Raw genomic sequence first — 26180 nt, 5'->3', positions numbered from 1 at the left:
TGTTTTTGAAGTTAAGTAAATTATGGAGATGCCTATTGAAGAACAAATGTTGTTACACATAAACTTAAATATAAATGTTGAAGCCATCATTATTAAATATATTTGGCAATTTCATGATGAGCAGAAATATTCTTCAGAGTCAAATTTTACTCCAAATTTAAAAAACAAAATATGATTGTATTTTTTCTTTGCTCAAAATATTGTTCAGGTTTGATTATTTTTTATATCTGAGTCCATGTTCAGCTTTGATTAGTAAAGGATTAGTCCAAGTTTCATCTTATTATTAACCTGTTGCCAGTAAAGTATAGAAATGTTCAAAGTTTAAATGATCCCTTTTCACTGCAGTTGAATGAGTGATTATAAGTGATGGAAATGATTGACATGTACCTGACCTGGCCACCCCGACTCAACCTGGTTTTGCACCACCTCGAAATACCTGGCCCCAGCAAATTTCTCTATCCATCCATCCCTGATATATACGTATATTAGGGATGGATGGTTAACTGGTTGGGTTTCACACTACCCAGTAAAACCTGACCAGGCTGGGCAGTTCCCTGATGGGTACTTGTCAAAATTTCCTTACCTTTCCATCCCTCGATACAATAATATTATAACAATAAAAATAAACTATTATGCAGTATTAAATGGTCATGTGTTGATAAATATACAGATATTTAAATTACACATTTTAAAAATTAATCCTTAGTCTTCCTTGATCTCATTATACCACTGTTTCATGGCAGGAATCGATACAGAAAGACTACAAGATCCTGGAAGGACATTTTGAGTCGCCCCTGAAGAACCTCTTGCCTGGAATCATGCCTAAGAGTACAGAAATTGCCAGGTAATTCAAGAAAAAATTCAAGGTTTTCATAATGTAAAGTTTCAGCACCAGTGCCAGAAGTTGATATAACTCTTCAGGGGTGACTACCTTTGAATAATCATGTCCTAAGTTTTTTCTGTAATAAAAAAAGAGACCCTTCATGAAAAATGACAATGTTTTGTGAAACTAAACCAAAATGTTCAACACAAGTGGTGAAATGGTTATTGACTGGAAATCAGTTGGGAGGTAGGAGCCTGTACACCTCAGCAGGAGAAACTATGGGACAATATGGTGGCAGTTTTAACATTATGAAGACCTTGACCCTTTGAGGATGAGTTGAATACATGCTGTTCACATTCATTGGAGAAAAAAATTATTTTAAATTATTAAAACTCTTATAAAAGGAAATCTCTCTTTGTGTGGATTAATATATACAGAACCAGGTACCATTTGTGATGATGTGTTTAGCTAACGTTAATGGCTAGAATGACAAATCATGATAGTAAATCAGAAAGGTGGAAGATCAAATTTATTGTTTAATAAACAATGCGTCTTGACCCTTACAAAATTCAAAATTTGTGGAAAAAGATTGTGAAACATGCTGACAACACAGGAATTTTATAGAAATGTATGGTTAGCATTACTCATATCCATCAACCCATCTTGCATGTTACAAAATGTATTCCTACTCCGTAATATTTTAAAGACTTCATGGATGAATACCAGTTTCAGTATGGTACTTTATACATTGAAGTAAGAAGACTTAAACCAACATCATGTAAACACATTTCTCGATTTCTTGTTTAGAATAATAATACAGTGTCCTCTCACCATAATGTTTCCATATGTAACAGATACCTAACTTTGATTGTACATGTAGCTGCACAAGTTTATGATCAGACCTAAATTTCATGTGTTTACTAGTGGTTTATGTTACTATCAGTTGTTGAATCTTTTCTCCTGAAATCTAAATGATGGATAATGTAAAAATGTAATTTCCATAACTCCCCAACCTATTTTTACTCAAGTTTGGCAAATATTTACAAAGAATATTCTACCTAGTACTCTAATAATAATCATATACCCAACATTTTGACAAAAACAGAGAAAAAGGGAGTGAGAGAGAGAATGGGTGGTGGTGATGGCAGTTGTATACAACCAGACAGACAGACAGCAAGAGAGAGAGACTCAGAGACAGAAGAAGGACCTCTTAATTTTAGAATGTTCTTAAAACTTTTAATAGGAGCTTTAGACATTGTTTTTATTCTTTCAGGTTTCAAGTGATACTTCCAAATCAATGGAAAACCAATCTTAAACCAGTATGCCTTCACTTGGCTGGGACTGGAGATCATGTGAGTTCAGATATTTCTTCCGTAACTTTTCTCACTATCTGTAGCACAACCCTACTAGCGGGAAATTTTTTGTTCATGAAATTAACACTTTTTGGAATGATGGAGCATTTTTTTGTAATAATGGATATAATGTACAGGAAAAAATGTGAAGTTCATTTTTTTGAAATTAGAAAGATATCAAAGCACATGTATATATTTATATTGTGAGACTTTGCTTTTTTTAATGGTGAGATTGTAATATGCATTTCTTTATGAGTGTTATAGATTGATACCATAGTTTCTCTTGTATAATGCACAACCGATGTAAACATAACCCTAGCACAGGCCTGGAGAAACTCTGTGCTTGAATAATAGATAGGATTTTCACTGTCATCCGATCAAAAGTGAGCTTTCATAAGTAATCATTTGTGATTGATTAAAACTAAATCTCAAGCTCAAACTAAAGTGCAAGATTTTTATGATCTACATTTGCTTAATTTATTTTCAGAAGATCATGGTATATGCGGTATATTTTAATTGTCATTTCTAAGAAACAGTATAGGCCCTGATTTGTCTTTTTTATTGTGGCAGGACTAGTTCTTTGGTGTTTTGCAATTTGGTTGCATGTTATGCATTAGTAAATACAGTTGACTGTAATGTCACTAGATTGTCTAAATAAAATCAGGAGATCTGTTTACAATGGTCTCATGTCCTCTGTCTGTGTGGGTTCGAGTCTAGGATTCAGCCAATGTGGGTATGTGAGAAAACTTGCCAGTAGCTTCTCGTGGGCCGGTGGTTCTTCCCAGGGTTTTCTCGGGTTCTTCCTCCACCATTAATACTGGCCACCATGCATAGCCTAGCGTGTGCTAAAAATTGGCATTAAACCCCACAACAATGGTCTCATGTCATTTTCACATGATATATGTAAAGAATGCAAGCAAAGTGTTATTCATATTTATTGGGAGATGTACTGATTATAAATCATAATTTTCTTTTTAGAAAATATTTTCTGGTTTCATCATTTCTAAGAAAAATTATGCCTAATCTTGAGCTCACCAGACCATAAGTCCAAGTGAATTATGGGTAGGGTCCTGCATCTGGCCTGATGCATCATTTTGTTGTCTGCCTACATTGCTATTTTCAAGATTTTCTCAAACACTGCTGGGCCAGTTTGGATAATGGTAGGAGTATTCCTCAGAATACACTCCACCAAAATGTTCATGATGGCTCCCCAAGCAATGGTGTGTGTGTGTGTGTTTGTGTGTGTATGAGAGAGAGAGATTTTCCTTGCCTTATATGACTAAATGTGTCAGGTAGTTTAGTCTGAATGCATTTCACATTTGTACAACAGATGCCAGTTGACCTTCTAGTCAAAGTAGAAAGACAGTTTATCCATACCTGTAAACTTTTCAAAAGCCAAGTAGGGAGACTGAATAAAAAAATAGGGAAATTGGGACCTAAATTCGGGAGGTTTTCACTGCTTTTTTTAACCCTTGTTTTCACTAAATATTGACCAATCTTCTAGGTTAAATATACCTGAAATTCTCAAAGCACATGCTGTTTCTTCTTGTGATGTGCCTTATTTTCCCCTAGGGATAAAAAACAATACAATCACCAAAAATTCTGTGCAACTAGTTTTGCATTTATGGTTGTTCATCCAAATAAGGAGCCCTGAGTGGTCTAAAGCGCTCTTCTTTATGGGTTCGGCTAATGTGGGTATGTGAGAAAGCTTGCCAGTAGCTTTTCATGGGTCGGTGGTTTTTTCCGGGGTTTTCCCTGGTTCTTCCTCCACTTATACTGACCGCCATGTATAGCCTATTGTGTGCTGAAAAATGGCATTAAGCCCTATAACAACAACAACAACATCATCCAAATAATGGGTATGGCGATGGGTAGTCCTATGGTTCCTTGATACGCTTCCCTTTTCATGGGTAAATTAGAAAAAGATTTTCTTCAAATGAAAAGTTTAATCCTCTGTTTGGTTCAGAGTTTTAGATGACATTTATGATCTGGAACCATTCAACTGAAAAAATGTATTGATCGCCTAAATCATTTTCACCCAACGATTAAATTTACTTATGCTGCATCTAGTATGCATGTTTCATTTTTAGATGTAATGTATCTCTACAAATATTATATCAAGGAAACTGATATCCACCAATAGGTGCTATATTCTTTATGTCATCCCATGTCATGTAAAAATGGTATACCATATAGCCAGGCCAAACGATACTGATGCATTATTTCAGATGATTGTCAATTACAAAATTCGTTGAAGAAATTACAAACATACTTCAAGAATAGAAATTATCCTACACATATAATTGATTCTGCACTGAACAAAGCCTGTAATCTTACTCAGCATGAGGCTTTAAACATAGCAGAATGTAAAATAGAGAAAAATATAATTCCTTTCACAATACAATATAATCCTTCATTACCTAATATAGGTTGTATAATTAATAAATATTATAGTCTCCTAAATTTATCAAATAAAACTAGCGTAAAATCACTTTACAAAAATAAACCCATTCTCGCTTATAGAAGACCCAAGAATTTGCAAGATTTTCTAATTAGAACTAAACAGACAGAAAATAAAAAAAGAAAATTTTCGTCATCTAAATGTAACAGACAACGGTGCTCTCAATATGCAAACATAAGAGAAAGTACTTCTTTCAGTAGCGCTAATACAAAAGAGATATTTTCTCTGTTATAACACTAACTACATATCAACTGATGTGATTTATTTGATAACCTGTAAAAAAAAATGTAGCTTGCAACATGTTGGACAAACACTTCAACAGGTTTCTAAGAGAATGAATAATCATAGCTTTCATATACAAAAAAATTGTAGAGATCCTTAGTTTTCCTCTAATATTTCAACACACTTTAACACCAATAATCACTATTACTTGATTTTTCTTTCATGCCAATAGATATTGTGCATGGTGACATGAATAGACTCATAAAAGTAACTTTTTGGATTCATAAGTTAGATACTTTGTATCCTAATGGTCTTAATGCCAATGCACTATATCAAATTGTATAATTTTTTTATTTTAAATTGATATATTGTATATTTATAACAATATAATTATATGTATGACTGTTTATCTCTATTTTATTCTATTTTTTTGCTAAAGAGCTAGAAATTATCCTGACATTGGTATCTTTAAACCCAATATCTGTGAGGGAAATATTATCATGTCCACCTGGGTCTCTTGTTTAAAAAAAATCTCTTTGATATCTTTCAATTTTAAGGCATGGAACTTTAAGTACTAACTGTAAATATCTGTTGTCATTAAATATGTGATTATATTTTTCAGTATTTCTGGCGACGTCGTAACTTCATGGCCCTGCCTCTGCTGAAAGAGGGAATTGGTTCTATAATTCTTGAAAACCCTTACTGTATCCTTTCTTATTTTAGTTGCCACACATTCAGCTGGCATGCTGCATGTTATCAAAATTTTCTTGACTCTGTAATCTTGATTGTGAGGTGCATTTATTTATTTTGTTTGTTATTCTTATTTTGTGAATAAGTACAAGCCGTGTGTCACAAAATAATTGCATTTGCCAGTCATGCCTGATGAATGATTTTAAAATGATTGATTATGCTCTCAGAATGTGGATCATTGGACATGCAATGTCTGTACTTGTTCCATACAATATACTGTTATTAGCTATATTTCGCTATCATTAAAGTATTATAAAATGGTTGACACAAAGCATATGATAATAGAGGGAGAGAAAGCTTATCCAGTACGTACTTGCCTGTAAGTCAAGTCCAACTGAAAGCAGCATAGACCCGGATCTGATGTCATGAATTGCACCAGCAGATCAGGGTCTGTGTTGTTTGTTGTACTGATTATTCCCAACAAATTTCATAATCCCAGATCTATCTGCATGTTATGTGACAGCAAATCTGGGTCCGTACAGTTTACCATTGGACTTATAACTAAGTATATACAGTATGTAGACTGGTTAAAATCTTAAAACTAAGCAAACGTCCCTTAACTTTTTCCTTGCCAAGTCATACCAAAGACTTACAAAAATGATACTAACAGCTTCCTCCCTTGGCGCTCAGCATTACAAGGTTAGTGTTAGGACTGGTCGGCCTGGTGTCAGGATAATGTGACTGGGTGGGACATCATGTTACATGTCTGCGATATGATGCCCCAGTGCTAGACATCACTATAAACTGCCACACTGCAGACATTGTAGTGATATGACTGAAAAATTGTTAAAGCTACGTTAAAAATCCAAATCACACACACACACACACTAACTTTTTAGAGTTAAGTGACCAGACTTCAGTCCCTCACACAAGGGCATTGCCTTGATGTATGGTAATATGCTAGCTCATACAAGAACTTTGCCACAACAAATTTGTCACCTTGGCTGTAAATAAAACTAAACACAAATTTACTACTAACAAAAATTGATCGCTATCACTCATATTTTTCCAGAAAGTCTTATCCTTTAGTCTTGAACTTATTCAGACTTTCTAGTTAGTATAGTGTACTATTTAAGTCATAGGACTGCTTTGCTATTATTATAAAGGGAGTTGATGTGCTTTTTAATCATGAGAGAAGCAAAATATCAAATTGTTGGTATGTGAAAGTAAATTTCCCACAGGTCTTTCTGATAGACTAATGTTGTTTGATAAAGGTCAGCAGAAATTTGGGATACATGTTGAAAGCATTAATTAGTCTCAACTTTTGCAAAGTCACAATTCTAAAAATAGGTCACCTTGATATTCCTTCTGTAGTTCAGTACTCTATAAGAATAAGACAGAATAGGAAAATGGTATTCAGATATTTTATTCTTTATTAATGAGTTTGACAGCATTTTGCAAAAGAAACAAACAAGGTGAAATGTAACTGTGATGTTGAATTATTTGATATGGAAAAATCTTGAACCTGCAAAATCACCTGAAATCCAAACTCTGACTTGCAAGGTCACCACAGTGTCAGAATCTGAATGGTCATATTGCATACAACATGGCCCCTATGTGGGTATGTGAGGAAACTTGGCAGGAACAACCAGCTCTGGCATATGTGAAAATAAGTTTACTTCATATTTGGATGGATTAAAGTCAACTAACCACTGCCTTGACCAGTTGTCAGTCATTTGTAAATTTGTGTCCAGTACATATTCAGTTTCTTAAGTATTATTTGGTGAATATGACAATGAATTATCGTTAGAAAGAGTCTCCTTGCATTCACAGAGTTGTCGCATATGTTACTAATATACACTATATATAATAATGTACTTTGAATAGAAACCTTAGTATGCAAGCCACAACAGATTGGCTTCTTGATTTGACAGTATTTACAGGAAATGTTTAGAGTCTGTTGAGAGAACCAGTCAGTAAGCAAGCTGTCAGTGCCATTGCACATTAATTTATGTATTAGATGTTTATGTCACACAAGAGACATCGCACAGTCCTTGTTCATGTCAACCTTGTTATGTAGCATAGTACATATATATGAGCTGAAATACTGTAAACTTGTGGGGAAGAAAACCAGGCTGATATTTGAATATAATATTGTTTGAGTATGGGGGGTTGTAGAGATGCTTCAAAATTATTCTTTCCATAATTTTCTCAACACAACTCAATAATGAATAGACCTGTAATTTGAAGGATCAGTGGCAGCCAAGTAATTAAATAACAGGCCTTGTGATCACTTACATTTGCATCAACAGGCAGAATTCCATAATGAAGAACAGAAATGATTGGATATATAATTTTTGAACCTAACAGAGTTGCCGAAATAACCCTGTGGTCGGCTCAGTTATTATATTTTGCATGTCATTAAGCATTGTCATGAATCCGAGACTTTAGATTCAACATTGATGATAGTTCAAGAAAATTTTCAACAGAGAAAATTTTACCCAGCAACATACAGTTTTCTCAGAGGTGTTTTGAGGAGTCTGTGATCTTCAAGATTTGCAAATTTCTTATTACTAAAATGCAAGACAATTATTTCATTATTATGTAGGGACATTGAGCAGTTCCCATTACTTTTCTTTGTTATGGCCCTTAGTTTGGGACATATTTAACCAAGTTTATTGTGATGAAATTTTTAGTAGTCAATACTTTTTTTGTAACTAGATTGTTTTGAGCCTTCAGTATATAAAATATCTATATCCACAGTTTTACATTCTGGGGTTAACTGCCAGGCTCATGGATGATTCATGAAGCAGTTCAGGTGATTGGATTGGATTGAAGATTAGCAACTCAGAAAATTCTGTCAGAAACCTTTAATGATTAAATTTTAATAAAATGTTATTTAAAAGATAATTTGGTTGTTCTATGCCACCATTTTTTGTGAATCCTGGTAGCTTACTGAAGAAAAAGGACTGAGCTTACTACAGAAAGTTTTTTTTTGGCTAATGTATTTTCTGTCATCTAATGAATATTTATGTAAAGCAAGGTTTTTGCCTCCCAGTGTACACAGGAAAGGTGAATGTATAAAAGTTGAGTCTTTGGGTCATTTGTATTCAGTGATGACTGTGCACAGAGATATGGTGTCAGTCTTTTCGACATCCCATTTCGACATCCCAGATTAAATATTCAGGACTAAAATATCCTTAACAATTTTCTCAGATGGAACAAGAAAGCCAAAGGAGCAGCTGTAAGTGAATCTGCATAAAAAATACAAGAAAACACAGAGAAGTTCTGTTCTTGAATTATTAGGTTTTTTTGGTTATCTTCATGTAGCAGTTGCAAAACATAAGTTAAACTTTCGCAGCTGTGATGAGTCCATATTAAGGTTGAGTTACAATTTTTAATGAAAAGTTTTGCACGTCAGAGACAGTTGGAGTACATCATAGAAATCTTCTCATTTGAGACATTTGTGTTCTGTAGAACCTTTGATTTTGGTTTAGTTTGTGATGATCTCTTGGGCTTCAGCCATATTTTGACATGAATGCCAGTTTCTTACCTGATTGAAAGTTATAAAATAAATGTTGTATTTGAAGCAATACCTACACATACCTTACTGAATACACATCTCTCTTTTTGGTAAAATCTTCCGTTTAAAATATCCATTATTGAGTGCTTGTAGGACTGTGCAAAAACCCTCTCAAGAGCATTGCAGTTTTCATGGAACTTGCAAACATGCATTCCTGATGATTTGTTAGTTTAACTCGGTGATTAAATCAGTCTCAGCATTTTGGAATATGTGATGCACATCCAGAGTGGAGAGCTCACAACATGGGCAGAGAGAGCTGACAAATGTTCTTACATGTGATGGGGACACTGTTATGTTATTGTTAGTGTGTGATTGTTGTATATGAGCTTCAGTCTGACAAAAGTTTCTCAGATATGAACTTTTTAGGCACACAGTGAGTGTATTACATGAAATACAGTACCATGGGTTCTGAAACGTCTTATAAATTACATTATTCAAGAATTTAGAGTAAGATTATGAGTTATGTGTAAATTGTTGATTGGTATTGGCAGCTGCTGGACATGTTTGAAGCAAAGTCTATATTTTCTGTAAATACAAGTAACCCAATACATATTTGAATAAATGGATTAAATTTTGTGAATGTCATTTCGATATTGAGACAAGAGGATTCACTGTTTATTTAGGATATAACATCTTTGCAAGTTATTAATGCAATAACTTATTTTCTCTTTCCATACAGAACATGTCGTGTATGAATAAATGCAGTAATTTTTTAAACTTTTATTTTTATGCCTTATGTATACTTTATGTTTGACCAATTACATAATGTTGCCCTTGTCCATATGTCCAGTTAAGTTTTGCATTTAGGTCAGTTTCTTAGGGCACATGTCTAGTTTCTGATTGCATAAGAAATTAACATTTGTGATGGTCTTAATTTTCTGATTAAAATGACAATATTAAAATGAAATTACAATAAAACTATTAATTGAACATTTTTGGCCAGAAGTATAAAAATGGACTTTTCCAGCCATAAGAATTTCAGAACTGACTTGGCTAGCAGGGTCAGGGAATTTCTCAGCTTAACAAAAATATCCCTGCTGTATTCCAGTCGTTCTTCTCTGCACAATGTAAGTGACCTGTTTGTGATGGGAGGAGCCCTAATTTTGGAGTCAAAGGCTTTGTTTCATTGGTGTGAGAGACAGGGATTTGGCCCACTGGGCATCACAGGCATCTCCATGGGAGGCAATGTAAGTTTTACTTCACTATAAATAAATCATTTTGATGGCTTGATTAAATGAAGTTATTACCAAGTTTTTTTCAAGAGTCCTAAATTGCTGGCATGATGTAATTGATATGATACTGTGGATTCATTCATTTCTTATGTTTAAATTTTTGGTGATTTGGCAAAAATGACTTTTTTGTGCAGACTTAAATCTATCTGCAGTTACATTTCAGATGGGAGAGTGAACCATCTGTTTTTCACATTGGGTCTTAAAGTTTAAACAAAAATTTGTTGGAATAAAAGAATCCACAGAAACGATTACCCATGAATTGAATGAATTAAAGCAAATCTACTTCATTTCAGGCACTGTTTTACTAATAATTACCAATAATGTCTTACTCCAGTATTATCAAAAATCGTAAAGATAAAACAACCAAAAAAACATGCAACAGGGTAAAGTTTTAAACTGGAAACATCTGGATGTATTTCAGACCAGTTCCTTCATTCCATCAATTAATTTATAAAAACCGATACACATGAAAACTCATTTAGCTGCTACTGAAATCAGACCACACTCTAAAATTAAATATTTGAGTCATTCCCATTTATTTTTGTAGATTAAGAACATTTTCCCTAGAATTCAAAATCCTCCCAATCCAGACAACTTTTCTTAAGTGATAAATAGAACATTTCATTTTTCTTTTATTTTATTTAGTTTTATGTAACCTTTAATAATTAGGGTTTTGCCTTCACCATCTCTCCACATCAATCCACACTTCTTGTAACCAGCCTAGCGAATCTTTGACATAATTCAGTGCTAGCTGGTTGATGAACTGCCCTATAAATGAACATGTGCCTTTGTAATGTTTCATTGTTCCAACTGCATTTTTGACAGAGTTACAGGCCTTTATTGATAAATTTTGGATCTTGACCAAAGCAGTTTCTTGTAACCAGCATGGTTCAAGAATCATTCAACAAACCCTGGTGCAGTTTGGTGATAACATTGGCCAGTAGAAGTATGTGCCATTTAGGGGTTTTGTCTCTTCTTCATTTTTGCTGCCCACCCCCCATGGTACTAGGGGCAGTAGTGATCTCTGTTTATCCATTTCTTGGTAGACAGGGTTGTTCTGTAACTTAATTTCAATATGGTGTGGACATTGTTTATTTTTCAGACCTCATAAATGCCATCAAATGTGTAAAAGCAGATACCTTTATTGCTTCGCTTGTCCAAAGCCAATGTTACTGGAGCATACAATGCAATTTTCCTTTCTTCATCATAACTAAAGTTTCATGTTCCAGATTCTAATTAAACTTCACTTGAGGTAGTCTGCCCTTGGGCATAGGTTCCACATTGGTTCTGAAGCCAAAATATGAATGGTTGAGGTTACTGGAGTTGACATGGCATTATTTCTGGTCTGTTTTCACTGGATAAATCAGGTTTCCTGAATCCATTTATAATTCAGACATTGTGGCTAGGTTACACATGGGCAGAGTCACCTTCCTATTTATATTTGGTCTCAGAAGTCATGGTCACGGAAACTTTGTCATTTTGTTGGGTTCCAAGTCTTCTTCCTATAGTTTGCAGCATCCAGTTTTTATTATATCAGCTTCACAGTTGAGGATGGGCAGGTCCTTGTTGAGACTTAATGATTGATAGATTAAAGATAAAGGTCACTGGACACCAAATTGTAGAATTATGCGAATTTCATATTTGTAATAGCTTAAGTGTTTTGGGGATGGATCAGCTATATTCCTGATTACTATCTTTGACTGAGTTTTGGACCTTGCTCAGTTTCATAACTCAAGTTTTGCTCTTGGGTTTCATCTCCTCTTTTAGAGGGACTTATAAATCAATTTCTGATCATGTAGCAGTATAGCTCATGAACCACTGAACCAACATTATGTGAATGCTATCTAATAGACTTAGATGTGTTATGATGGAGTTTTGTCTTGTTTACACCAATTTTGACCTAGTTATGGGCCTTGTTATTCAGTTTCATATCTTCAGTAAAGGAAATTGCTTGTAACCAACGTAGCTCAGAAAACATACAGCATATGATCCTGTTTAGTTTGAACACTGTCTAGTAGTTATTGGTCTCGGCAGTTGATTTTTTTATTTTCACATTAAAACTTGCCTGTTATAGTGACATCAAAGTATGGGAATAGTTCAGGATATTTTAATGCTGCTTAATTTGCCAATTGTCTTCAGAAGCAAGTGTGACTGTTTAGGCTTTTGTTTCTTCCAACGAGTTATTTTTTTGACAGAGTTATTGCCCTAATTTACATTTTGTTTCAGTCCAGGGCTTGTTATGAATTTGTTAGAAGCTATGGTGGCTCATTGGTTAGCTTGCCTGTCTCATGGCCCAAAAGTACAAACCAAACTAATACAGTTCTAATTTTTATGTAAAATGTCATCAGGTGTAATGAGGGTTGTTTCATTTAAAACACATCTGATGCCCATAGAAGGCAGTTTAAAAATATATATATGCTAGGATACTCTTATTACTCAGAGAATGAAAATCATGCAAAATTCTAAATTGCATGCATTGATTACTACTCCACATTAAATGTTTTTTCCCTGGGTTCCCAAAATGTTTTACTGTAACAATTCTAAGATAAATATGATTCAGTAAATTGGGTAAAGGTTACATTTAACAGATGCTTGTTATTATCCTATATGTAATTCATTTGTTATTTAATTTTATTTTAGATATTAAATCTAAATATTGAGCCAGTCAACTTGTGGTACACTGACCAAGTTTGTTTCAAGCATTTTCTTGTAGTAACAAAATATATCCCTGGAAAGATCATGCCTTTCATTTAGAGGAGTTTCATCATTGTCCAGTTATACAACTAATGCATACAGATGAGAAGAAAAACTCAGAAAAAATATCTATCAATCCTTTCCATCATATGTTGGAATTTATTGTTTAGCCTCACAAAATCTACCTTCATTTAAAATTCATTTTGATAGAAATGCTTACATACTATCCTCAGATACATTCCTCATAAAATTAAATTCTAAGGAAGTGTTGTTGTAAAGAACGGTAAATGAGGAAAAACACATGATCCTTCATTCACCATCATTTGTCCAGCCTTCGGCCATTGCTTGTTACCACACTGGAGGCCATAGTTATGAAGTGTTCTTGCATCTGTTTGACTGAACTTGTCAGCACTGTCAGCTGTTTTAATCAAAGTTATTAATTTGTCTTAAAGACTTGGAATGGTTTGATCACGGGCAAGATAAATACATATTTATGAAGTAATTTTACGTCTAATTGACTGTTACCCATCTGGAGATTGAAATTAAACTGGATTTTACTCAGGCATGGTAAATAAGCTAAATATATAATTTTGTAACAAGTGAGGTATGCCTACATGAATGAGGTGATCTTGCATCTGATTGGCTGTTAGAGCTTGTTACTTCTCTAGAGACTGTATTTCTTATCAAATTTTTAAAACTTGGTACATTGATTTATGAACTAGTTAAGCAATGTATTTGTGTCATTTATGCAAATTAATTGAATGAAAATGTGTGCAGCATATTTTAATACATTTGAAGATAAATAAATTAGGTTTCATCACTTTGTCAGCATCTTCCACATTTTTTGCAATTGTCATTAAAACTTACTAACCTACAAAGCAAGTTAAATTAAATTAAAAGCCACTGCATCCCATTCAGTCATAATGGAACATGTATCCAGAAAAGGTTAAGCATGTTTCAGATGATTATAGTAGATCTGCTTAATAATGGTCGGAACACCTGAAAACAGCACTCTCAATTTCATGGTGTTTCCAGCTTTTTAAACCACATGATCAATATCTGGTTACCAAGTCTATGTCTGGTAAACAATGAGTCATGTGAAGTGTTGACAAAATGCTCACATTGAGTCTTGGACACTTCAGAACATGCAGGAGTAAGTTTCAGATCGGAGGGAGGGATGATAATTTAATTCAAATCTTATCTGGACATTGGCGTTTATATCATCACAGTCTTTTTTTAATTTCTTTTGTGAGCTTGAACTGTGTATTTTCATTGTGCTGTTAGCTTTGGAAAGGAAAATTAGTCACTTTTTCATCCAAAACAGAGGACATAGTATATGCATTCTATTTGTCCATCCATTTATCTGTCACACATTTATTTCCACTAGGTAACATTAAAGCCATTTGAGATTAAGGAATGAAGCTTGTTATCATATGTCATCAACAGAAGGGGTGGTGTGTACCACATTTAAGGTTCCATCTTCCTGGTCAGTGTCAGAATCCAGTATTTCAACTTTTCCCACACAGTTTCCGTTCTACTCTTACAACTTTACAGCTATTTCAGTTTTAGTGATGAAACTTGGTGTATACTTAAACCACAGTATTAGGAAGCTAACTACCACATTTGGGGTCAGATTAGGCAAGGTCAGAGCTGAAATTTTAAGATTTTTGTTACTTTCAGTTTGGTCTGTAATTTCATAAGTGTCGGGGATTAATGAAAGAAACTTGGTATGCATATATATTATCATTAGATGTTGTGCTGTGTACCATAGTGGGGCTTCTGTCTTCAAGATCAATGTCAAAGGTCAATATTTGAGGCCGTCTTTCCTTTCCAAGCTATAACTTTATAGCCATTTCAGCTTTAGCGATGAGGGTGAGACTTGATATCATGCTATGTAACATTTCATAAACAGTCTATACTTGTATACTCATAAGTCAAGCCAGACTGCAAACAACAAAGATCCTTATTTGCCATAACATAATGCACCTGCAGACATCGTACATGTTGTTTGTTCTACTGATTGCTCCTAACAAACTTCACAGACCCAAATCTGCCAGTGCATTTTGCAGTGACAAATCTGGGAATGTACATTTTACAGTTGGACTCATAACAAGTATATACAGTAATGTTTAAAAAAAAGCTAGACTAAATTATAAGGTGTTATATTAAATTGAAAGTGATCATTTTATTTTAGTTTTCTGTTAAAAAGAACATGTATAGATTATGGTACTGTTTCTATCTTACTTCCAAAGGAATAAAGTTAGCACAGTAGTTTATTTTAAAAAAACTTCTGATTGTTCTAAAAGATGGTTATTTATTTATTGTATATATACCTCAGATTTTTTAAAATTAATATATAGTTTTACAGATCAAAGGCTCACTGATGACCCTAAGTTTTGACAATATTTGTAATTTTCTCTCATTTTCAGATGGCCTCTCTTGCTGCCACGAACTGGCATAAACCTATCTCTCTAATTCCATGTCTGTCCTGGAGTACAGCCTCATGTGTTTTTACCCAGGTAAGTGGAAAACCAGTCTGCTTGTTACCATAGCTACATAGAAATATTTGTTTTCATTAAAAAATGAAATTCTAGACCTTGTACTTTAAGAAGCATTTGTAGATAGCTTGCATTTTGCATCAATGTGAAACAAATTAATTCCGGGAGCAGAGGTGATTGTGACTTGAAGGAGAAAAATGGTTTCTGCACGATCAAACTTTGTTGATGCCTGGCACTTCAGTTTAGTACAAGAAACACAATGATTTTAGAGTAAAAATCTTAAAGTTGAAAGGCTGCATTAATTTGAAAAGGGATTTCTGTGCAAAAATTTCATTTCATGCCTGCTTGTGTCATTCAGTGTATTTTTGTTTGTATAAGTCATGAATAGTTTGTATGATCTATCATTATACAGTTTAATATTGTATGGAAGAGTTAGATGGCACGATCTTGATCAGACACTAATTTTCAGTATATTGTTAAGATAATAACATTTCTCAGAGGGGCAGCAAGATGCAAACGGGTACCCCCCCCATATTTATTCAAAGCAGCAGAATTCATCAAAACCTGTATCATACTTGCCTTCATTTTTAATAGCAAATTGGAAGATATAACGTGATTGTAACCCTTCATCACAATGTCTTTCAGCTGTTGTCCATGTTGTCACAATTCTTTAACATGAAGAATATTTTGAGATCTTCATCAGTCAATCTGTCCATCCATCCTTCTTTTGTTTACCACATTTCCTTGTAAACTGTTATTTTGGAAATTCACAAAACTTAGTAGTTATCTAGTTCATATCATATGCATTTGCAGTAGGGGTTCTGTATTATCCCCATTATTGACTCCCTGGTAGGGAGTAAATGCTAAATTTACAAAAGTGTATACTTTTATGACATTTATAAATATTTTTAGAATTAACTTTGTACATGCAGTCACAGTTGGAAGGCACATATTATATGAAATAAATTATCATTAAGGGGTTCTAGTTTTTGTTGTATAACATGTTTGTCCAAATACTGCTGTTCCTGTGTTTGTTATGAGTTTTCAGGTAGTCTTGATATGCTGATTTTCCAAGAATGATTTTGCTTTCAAAGTGGAATGACAGGTGCTATGATAAAGAGAAACAGACTTTAGCCAAAAGATTTATAATAAAATTAACCGTTCATCCTTGGGTATTTAAATGTGAGATGAATATTGTCTAAACACATGTATTTGTTGATCTCATTGTTCATGTCATCCAGACTAAGCCTTCAGGTGTAACAATTATTCAGGCCATTCCATTTGACATTTTGTTTCTCAAATAAAACATAATTTCATAGACATAAGGTAGAAAAAACACCATACTGGCAATGTCACAAATAAATGAGAAAAAAAATCTAAATTGGAAAATGATAATAAACTGCAGACTTGAAAATGTGTATACTTTGTGATTATTTCCAGGGTGTAATGAGTGGTGCCATTCCATGGGAGGTTCTACAAAGACAGTACTATGCTGATGAAATCTTTGAGAAGGAGATTAGAGAACTCTTAGTGTCTCCAGAAGATGTAAGGCCCTTTTATAAAATAGATTTATAATTGGTACTTGGTTAAACTCTCAAAATTTCTGTTGCGTGTGATTATGCTAACATTCATCTATGATACCAGTGTCATTTGGGGTGCGGAAAAAATTATTTATAATGATTTGTTACAGGTTTACATGAACAGAAATGTTTCCATCTAAGTAAATCTTCATGTTCACAGAGAGGCATCACTTAGTTAATATCTTTGAATTTATATTTTTACAAATGTTGAAGGAAAGAACAATCTATAAGAGGCAATTTTGGCCCTTAAGCAGAAATGGGTGAAACTCATAGCTAAAAGAGATCTCTTCCCTAATATTAATTAATGTCCGAACAGCTTTTAATAAAGGAAACAGCCATAAAAAAGCCAATTGTTTTCTCTTCCTTTGTGCCACTGATTTTCCTGGATTACAGACATAATGGGTTAATAGCCACTTGTAAGCCAATTGACCAGAAAAGATGCATTTGAACACCATATGCACAGCAGTCACTGATAATATCTATAAACCTTGCATTCTCTTTTGTAACATTGTCCCTTGGCACTCAGGGATGCCCCAAAATACAATTAGAAACAAATTTAATCTTTCATACAAATAACAACTGACATTTGAATGTCAGTTTTCATTAAAGAAAATAAGGACTTTTTTTATTCTGTGAAGTAGGCTTAAGGCGATGGACATTATAATGGGTGAGCTAAGAACACAGTTTGCCAGGGTCTGTAGGGGGACTTGAAAATCTTGAAAAGCCTTCAAAAATGAATTTGTCCTTCAAGGCCTTGAAAACACCTTGAAAATTCTAAATTTTGTTTGGGTACCTTGAAAAGCCTTAATTTTTACTGAAACCAAAAGGCATGAATAAATAGTTTCATTTTGCAGATTCTAATATAAAAAAGAGAGAGAGAGAAACAATCTCCCAACTAAGTTTGTCCCATTATGGAAATTTCCACAACTGGCCATTGTGCAGTCATACATTTTGAACTTCTGGATGTAGCCGTGTTTTAAATTTGAATCATTTGTAATCTTCAAAATGGATGGCTGTTGATTCCAACTTCAGTGGCTAGACAAGGAAAAATATAAAGTTTGGATTATAAGATCTTTTGCAGACAGCTTTGCAAAATGCAAATTATGCCAGATTGATTAGCGTGCAGTGGGAATAAGTGCTCTACTGTCACATGAAGCTGGAAAAAAAAACACTAGCTCTCATTAATTACATAACTGTGGCTAATACAGCAAAACATGCAGAAGCCTTAAGCTTGAAATTGTTTTTAACGAAAGAGGTATGTCTGTGAACACAGAGTTTTATGGGGGTGGGTTGTGGTATAAATAACGAGGCCTCAGCACAGGAGCCCACATTAATTTATATTTTTTCCCATGAATTTTATAGTCATAGGTGGGTTTCAGACAGGTTTACAGCAGGGTTTCACTTTAAAAAGTATATTGTTATTCAGATCTCATTTTCATAGTAGGAATTATTGAATGGGGGTCCTGTAAAGTCTTCCCATGACAGGCTACCACTGAAAGGGGCTTTTCTACCATTAAAGAGTGTGAAGATGTAAATATGAAGGAAAGGACTGGTTGCATGGAGAGTGAGTATTGACAATGTAAGAAATGGTGGTGGAATTCGCCAAATTGATATAACACCAAAAATGCTTATAAATGCAGGCAGTGCTTACAGTAGGCACAGCATGTACTTAGATGAACAGAGGAAAAACCTTGAGCAAGACAGAAGAGGAAAAAAAAAAGTACTGGATGAGGAAATAGCAAAGTTAGAGAAGAAAGGCAGGCACTGAAAAAGACATTGAGACAATGACAGCTGCTGTTAATAACTATGCCTTGAAAGCAGAGTTCCCATAGGAAAACTTTAATTATCACGACATCAAATAGTTTGAGGAAAAGTGTTAAGGATAAAATCATTGAACTTGGAGCTCTTGAAACAGTTTGATGCCAAGTTACAAGAACTGAAAAATTCACTCAAAATATTGTTGACTTTGTAAATAGTGTAGTTTTATTAGAGTCAAATGAACATTGTTCACTGACTGTACATTATTATAATGCCCAGATATAGGATGTTTAGTATTAATGGGAACAACATCAGTGATAATACTCTTGACTTTATCCTTTTTTTTAAATTGCAAGAAATGTTCCTCGTATGAAGTAATAGTAAATAGTGACTTGTGTTTACATACAGTTTAATTTATGAATCCTTTAAAATTAATGTAATAATTCACCTTGAAAAACATGATTTTGAACCTTGAAAAAACCTGGATTTTAAAAAAAAATATGCTACTAACCCTCGTTTGCCATCATTGTTTTGTCAATTATGGATCTGTGCAAGTAAGAGCACATAAGAAAATTGTATATGCATTAGATGGTTATAAATTGTGTTAGAAAATCAAAACATGTTCTTCATTTTGTTGGTATTTTGAGGAATTGAAGATGTGGAAATGAGGAAAATATTTTGAGGTTTAGTATGATCAAACACCATTTTAGGAAAGAAAAAATATAAAGGTTCACAATGCTTAATTTATATGATGTTGATGTAAATTACCATGGACATATAACGATGATGGTATAGCCATAACAAAGATTCTTGCTTAATTTGTCACTCATTTTGGGGACCAGAAATTTACCTTTCTCAAACCTTGTCCTTTTGACATGGTTGTGCAAAGGGTAAAGAGGATAACATTTTGGAAGAGAATTCAGAAAAATGATTATAACAACAGCAAAAGTGAAAGCACAAAACAAAGGAAATCTGCTTAATTTAGATATTTAGGAAGAATAAACTGTCTTTATGATACATTGGTATTTCATATAAGGTCCTTCATATCCCACTTCACTATATCATGGTGGATACCTTGACATTCTTTGATACTACTGTCTTTAATCGCTTGTAAGTCAAACTTCAAACAACAAAGATCCTGATCTCCCACAGCATAATGCACCTGCAGACCAGGGTATATGTTGTTTATTGTACAGATTACTCCTAAAATACTGCTCAGACCCAGATCTACCAGTGCATTATGCAATGGCAGATCTGGGTCTGTGCAGTTTGCAGTTGGACTTGACTTATAAATGAGTATAGTTGGTATTTTAATTTCTTTGTTTAATAGTTATTCTTGGCTAATCCTCATCAGTGATGTGATTTCATATTAAATTCTCTATAGTTGTGTTTTTATGCACCAATATGATACATCCATGTTGGAACCGCACTCAATATAGGGTTTCCTCACTTACAATATTATCACTTTGTGACTTCCAGTAACAATATTATAAAGAATGATAGCATTATCAAGATGATAACATTACAAAGAGGGTTAGCATTATCAAGAGGGATAGCATTATCAAGAGGGTTAGTATTACAAAGAGGGATAGCATTATCAAGAGGGATAGCATTACAAAGAGGGATAGCATTATCAAGAGGGATAGCATTACAAAGAGGGATGATATTATAAAGAGGGATAGCATTACAAAGAGGGAGTACTGTATTCATAATTAGACATTTTTCTAGCAAATAAATGAATCAGCTACAGGGAAAAAAAATCATTGGTCCAAATGTTGCATCACACTTCACTATAAAGACTTGGAAAACAGCCACATTTACTAACAAATTTTCCTAAACATCCAATTAGTGAACTTTCAAAGAACTCATTCTGTATAAATCTTTTTGTCACTTTTTCTGTCATCTTTATTCCTTCTACAGTGGGGAAGTTTTTGAGTTGTCAATGAAGTGTTATGTTGATGCAGCGTTGAACACCTATGATCCAAAGCATTCTAAAAAGTTCCGGAGCATAAAATGAGCTAAGGTTTCAAAAAGCTGCAAGTCCAATACATTTTGTGTTGATCATCTCTGTTAAATTGTTTAAAGACTATCTGTATTAGAAAAAATACTGAGTTTTTGAAGGCATACAAGATGGTGATTTATTTCAGATGTGATGGATGAGTAATCAGCAAATTGTATCTTTTCAGCATTACAAGTCTGCATACAGTATAGGACAAGATTTTGTTAGGACAGCCACTGATCTCACAAGTGATAATCATTTCGAGGACAGACATTTTCAATTTGATAAAAAGCTTGGGAATTTATCATTAGAAACCAGTTCAGCAGCTAGTGAAGAACAACAGTCCGGGTCAGTAAAAAAGAATGAAGCAAACCAAGCAAGAAATCAAAAGATAGATAGTACAGAGAACCCGACTGTGAGTGTAATGCATGATAATAATGAATCAGAGAATCAGACTGGGTGTACAGGGCAGGTCTTTAGTAAAAGTTTAAGATCTGATCAGAATTTATTGGACAATATTTCCAAACAAAATGATTCTCAATCAAGATCATATGCAACTAATTCTATCAGTAAATCCTTAGTTCAGAAGCTGAAACATCCACAAGGAGAGCGCCCAACAATCATGTCTAAATCTTCAACGGAGGAAGAATCATCCACCATTTTACAACAAAAAGCAGTGGACTTCATGAGAGGTGTCATGGATGAATGCACACATCTTGGAAATTTCTCAATACCAGTGGACACAGAACTTATTATAATCATTGCAGCAAAACATGATTCATACGTGCCAAGAGATAATGTGCTAAACTTAAGCAATTTGTGGCCAGGGTCAGAAGTCAGGTACATTGATACTGGACATATCATGGCATTTATTTTCAACCACAATGTCTTCAGGTGAGTCTAATATAATAAATTGAGTGTCATGGATTAATTACGGAACTCAGTTGTTTGAAACTTTTGCAAAGCATGATATTATATACCCTATGAATCTTTGGTCATCAGTTTAAAGGTGTTTTCCCCACGTACAATGCAAACAAACACAAAATTATCCATTTTGATGTGAGATGCTTATTGTGGTTATCAAATGATCATTCCACCCCAACCCCACATTATTAGAAAATGTTTGCAAATATTTACCAAGGATATCTCAAATAATAAGCCCACCCCCTAAATATTTTCACAAATTTATTCAGCTGGTTCCTTGGTCATATTGTGGGTGAAATGATGCAGATAGCCATTATTTAAATTAGTAGTGTAAATTACGTTAAGTAAAAACATTCAAAATGATGGTAACTATTTTTGGTAGTAGTATAGATAAAAATAAAAATGAAAACCATGATTTAAGGACATATTGTTTTTGATAGTATTTTGCTTAAATCAAATTAATTCTCATTGTGTTCAATGTATTATGTTGAAGGTTGTGTAATATTTCATTTGGAAGAATTTTGTAAAATTTATGTCTTGATTTTATTTCTAGACAAGCTATTATTGATTCCTTCAAGAAGCAGATCAAGAAGTATTATTCTTAAGGGTATGTAAGTTTTCAAATGATTTTTTGCAGTTGGGATTGGGATGGTTCCTTGTCATAATTTCAATATTACATTCTCATAATCCTGACTGAAACTTGAATATTGTCGGGGTTATTTTCCGTCGTATCAGCATTGACCATCGATAGAGCCACATGATTTTACCAACTGCTCTATTAATGAACTAACAGATAACAAATGCACTTAGTTATAGTGAAGATAGAGCCATCTCATTTTACTTCCTGTCACGGTCCGTATAACACAGTATGCACACAGGTATGATGAACTACATTATAACACAGGATTTACACAGATATAGTGAAGATAGAGCCATCTCATTTTACTTCCTGTTACGGTCCGTATAACACAGTATGCACACAGGTATGATGAACTACATTATAACACAGGATTTACACAGATATAGTGAAGATAGAGCCATCTCATTTTACTTCTGTTACAGTATAAAACAATATGCACACAAATATAATGAAGATAGAGCCATATCATTTTACTTCTGTTACCTTATAACACAGTATGCACACAGATATGATAAACTGCATTATAACACAGTATTTACACAGATATAGTGAAGATAGAGCCATATTATTTTACTTCCTATGTCAGTATAACACATTATGCACACAGATTTGATGAACTACATGATAACAGTATGTACACATATTGTAAGGATACAGCCATATCACATTACTGCCTGTTACAGTATAACATAGTATGCACACAACTATATTTAAGTACAGTCTAACCCAGTATGCACACAGATATAATGAAAATGGAGCCATTTAATTTTACTTCTGCTAGTGCACACGGTATGCACACAGATTTAATGAACTAAAGTTTAAGACTGTGTCCACAGATATGATGAAGATAGACCCATATTAGTTTACTTCCTGCTAGTGTGACCCAGTATGCACACAGGTTTAATGAACTACAGTATAAAACAATATACACACAAATATAATGAAGATAGAGCCATATCATGTTACTTCCTACTACAGTATAACACAGTATGCACACTGATATGATGTACAATATTTTAACACAGTATGCACACCTATGATGAACTGTATTTTAACACAGTATGCACACAGATATGATGAACTATATTTTAACACAGTATGCACACAGATAGGATGAACTATATTTTAACACGGTATGCACACCTATGATGAACTGTATTTTAACACAGTATGCACACAGATATGATGAACTATATTTTAACACAGTATGCACACCTATGATGAACTGTATTTTAACACAGTATGCACACAGATGGGATGAATTACAGTTGGATATGAAGTTGATTCATGTATCTAATAAAGTTTTTAATATATATATATATATATATAGATATATATATATATATATATATATATATATATATATATATATATATATATATATATGGAAAAAGGAAGTATGGTATAGTGCAGTAATTATGGGTTCCCAAAAGAACTGTAATAAATGTTTACTGTACATGTTTACATTTGTTCATTACCATTCATTCTTACAAATGCTTAGCATATTAAATGACATACATTTTTCTACATTTTCTCAATTAATTACAAAATACATTAGATTTCTACAGTGTATGACAGAGTTGTATGTCTTTAGCTTGCCAGTACAGAATATGGAGAGCTTTGTTATACTCTGTTGTAGGCAACACTGACAACATTGTCCATAGTTAGGTTAAATGTATAAATGCTTTGTTGCCACTGATACCAGCTTTATGCATAGATTTTTCATGGAACTTAGTGTGCTCATTCTTAACCAGCCCACAAGAAACAAGTCACTGTGACCCACTTTAAAAAGTAATAAATGACTTGTTAAAAGTTCACCCTTGTGTTCTAGTTTTCAAGACTAATCTCCGGCTGTAGTATGTTTGTGGAACATGGTATGGGTGTTTCTTGCTTCATTTTGAACCACCCTAGGGAATAATGGTCTACTTTTTGGTCTGTCTTATTATTGCTTACAGGTTTACACTAGTGTAAAAGTTTTGTGGTACTAGCAAATCACCAGAAAATATAAGATGCCTTTTTGGCAGGCAATATTCCATTTAGTTAAAAATTTGTGCTGCATTTCTCCTTGTGAGAGATGTATTTCTCTTTTGAATTAATTCCTGATCACATTAGGAAGATGTACTACCAGCTTTTGAATCCAGTAATAATGGAACAATTAAAAATTAATTTTTCCCCATTTATGTTACACACAAAGGGAAGAAACTTGTCCCAACCCTCTTTCCTTCCCACTGCTGGATGGCTACAATTTTTACCAGTTTTATGCTTTCACTTGAATTAAATACATCATTTTCACCACCTCCCCAGGAATCTTTTTCAATCTTTTTAAATTTGTACACCATCCACTGGCAGATTTAGCAAAGTAGTGAGTGTGAAGGTATGTACCTCAAGGTATGGGGGGAATAATACTGCATAACTTTTCTGAGTGAAGCATTATTTAAAATAAATGAGTTCAAATTTTCCCATACAATTGCATTAATGTTTTTGTTATATACTCATTTTGTTATTCTACCTAAGGCTTAATCATAAAAAATACACTACAAAAAACAAAGTAATTGAATTTATGCTGTATTAAAAAATAAATATACAACCGTTGATTCATCAATACACAGCAACAATATTAATGCACACATAGCACTGCCCAGCAACCTTTAAACTCGTTGCATGGTTGACCATACTTTCACAAAGGAATATCATTTTCATCTACTTAAAATTGAAATTTAGAGTCATATTGAGAATGAATGCGCATTGCAACAACTTTTCCATTTGGTCTGGAATGGATAGATTTTGTTTTTATGTTGATCCAACTTAATTCTGCTTTTCTGATTATGATGGAATGGTTATTGTTGTTGTTGTTGTTGTTTGTTGTTGTTGTTGTTGTTGTAGGGTTTAATGCCATATTTCAGCACACGATAGGCTATACATGGCAGCCAGTATTAATGGTGAAAAGAACCACCGACCCATGAGAAGCTACTGGCAAACTTTCTCACATACCCACATTGGCCGAATCAGAGACTCAAACCAACGCAGACAGAGGTGAGATGGCACTGATCCGTAATGGAGTGCTTTAGACCACTCGGCCACTCGGGGCCCCAACACTTTAGGATGGAATAGATTACTGGGTCAATTCGGTGCTGATTTCAGTTGTAAATGTACTCAAAATTCTTGTATGGTTTCTGGTTGTATCCAGTTTTGTAGAATATTTCATTCAGATTTGAAGATCTAAGAAAGTGCATTTTGAGGAAATTCACAATACATAAATGCAAGTGTATTTATTACCATTCTTATTACCAGCTAAAGAAGACATATGTTTATGTCCTGTCACTTGCATCTCTCTGTTGGAGGGACTCCAGCTAATGACTTGTATCATACAGTGTGTGTCTTCTATCGCTGGCCTAACGTTGTATCAATACAGTTACTCTGGGAAAATTGCAAAGCAGATGTTGTGTGATAATCAATTTAGCCAGCAGAAATAATACTTTTTTGTCATCTCAGCTTTGGCTCTGTAACTCTTACTTTCCTACCAAAACCTTCAGTTGCATTTTTTTCTCAACGCTGGTATTTTCACAGTCTTGTAAAATATTACATCTCTGATGATATGCAATAGCTCTTGGCTTTCTATACTATATTTTTATAGACCCTAGAGAGCTTTGGTCATAGGCTGAACTATTTTATGTGCAAAAAGAGATGAATATTTCTCCTAAATAACTGTTTCAATGAGCAGATT

The 26180-nt window shown here is 33.8% G+C and overlaps 1 protein-coding gene across 3 annotated transcripts in view; it reads left to right on the top strand.

The window, feature by feature from the left end:
- The window catches only part of LOC149798370 (cardiolipin-specific deacylase, mitochondrial-like), a 47444-nt gene that overhangs the window by 13415 nt on the left and 7849 nt on the right, over window positions 1-26180 (top strand). For all 3 annotated transcript variants that reach the window (XM_089963523.1, XM_089963522.1, XM_089963524.1), the window contains 9 exons: window positions 744-844; window positions 2097-2175; window positions 5481-5562; window positions 8765-8792; window positions 10180-10318; window positions 15487-15576; window positions 16996-17100; window positions 21080-21786; window positions 22370-22423. In XM_089963523.1, coding sequence (XP_089819649.1) covers window positions 744-844; window positions 2097-2175; window positions 5481-5562; window positions 8765-8792; window positions 10180-10318; window positions 15487-15576; window positions 16996-17100; window positions 21080-21786; window positions 22370-22421 — 1383 coding nt within the window. In that variant the 3' untranslated portion in view covers window positions 22422-22423. The remainder of the gene's footprint in view (window positions 1-743; window positions 845-2096; window positions 2176-5480; window positions 5563-8764; window positions 8793-10179; window positions 10319-15486; window positions 15577-16995; window positions 17101-21079; window positions 21787-22369; window positions 22424-26180) is intronic.

This window comes from Sinohyriopsis cumingii, chromosome 6, assembly GCF_028554795.1.
Source record: "Sinohyriopsis cumingii isolate HCF-2022 chromosome 6, ASM2855479v2, whole genome shotgun sequence".
Lineage (NCBI taxonomy): Eukaryota > Metazoa > Mollusca > Bivalvia > Unionida > Unionidae > Sinohyriopsis > Sinohyriopsis cumingii.
The sequence above is the reverse complement of the archived record's forward strand: the minus strand, read 5'-3'. Positions and strand labels throughout refer to the sequence as shown.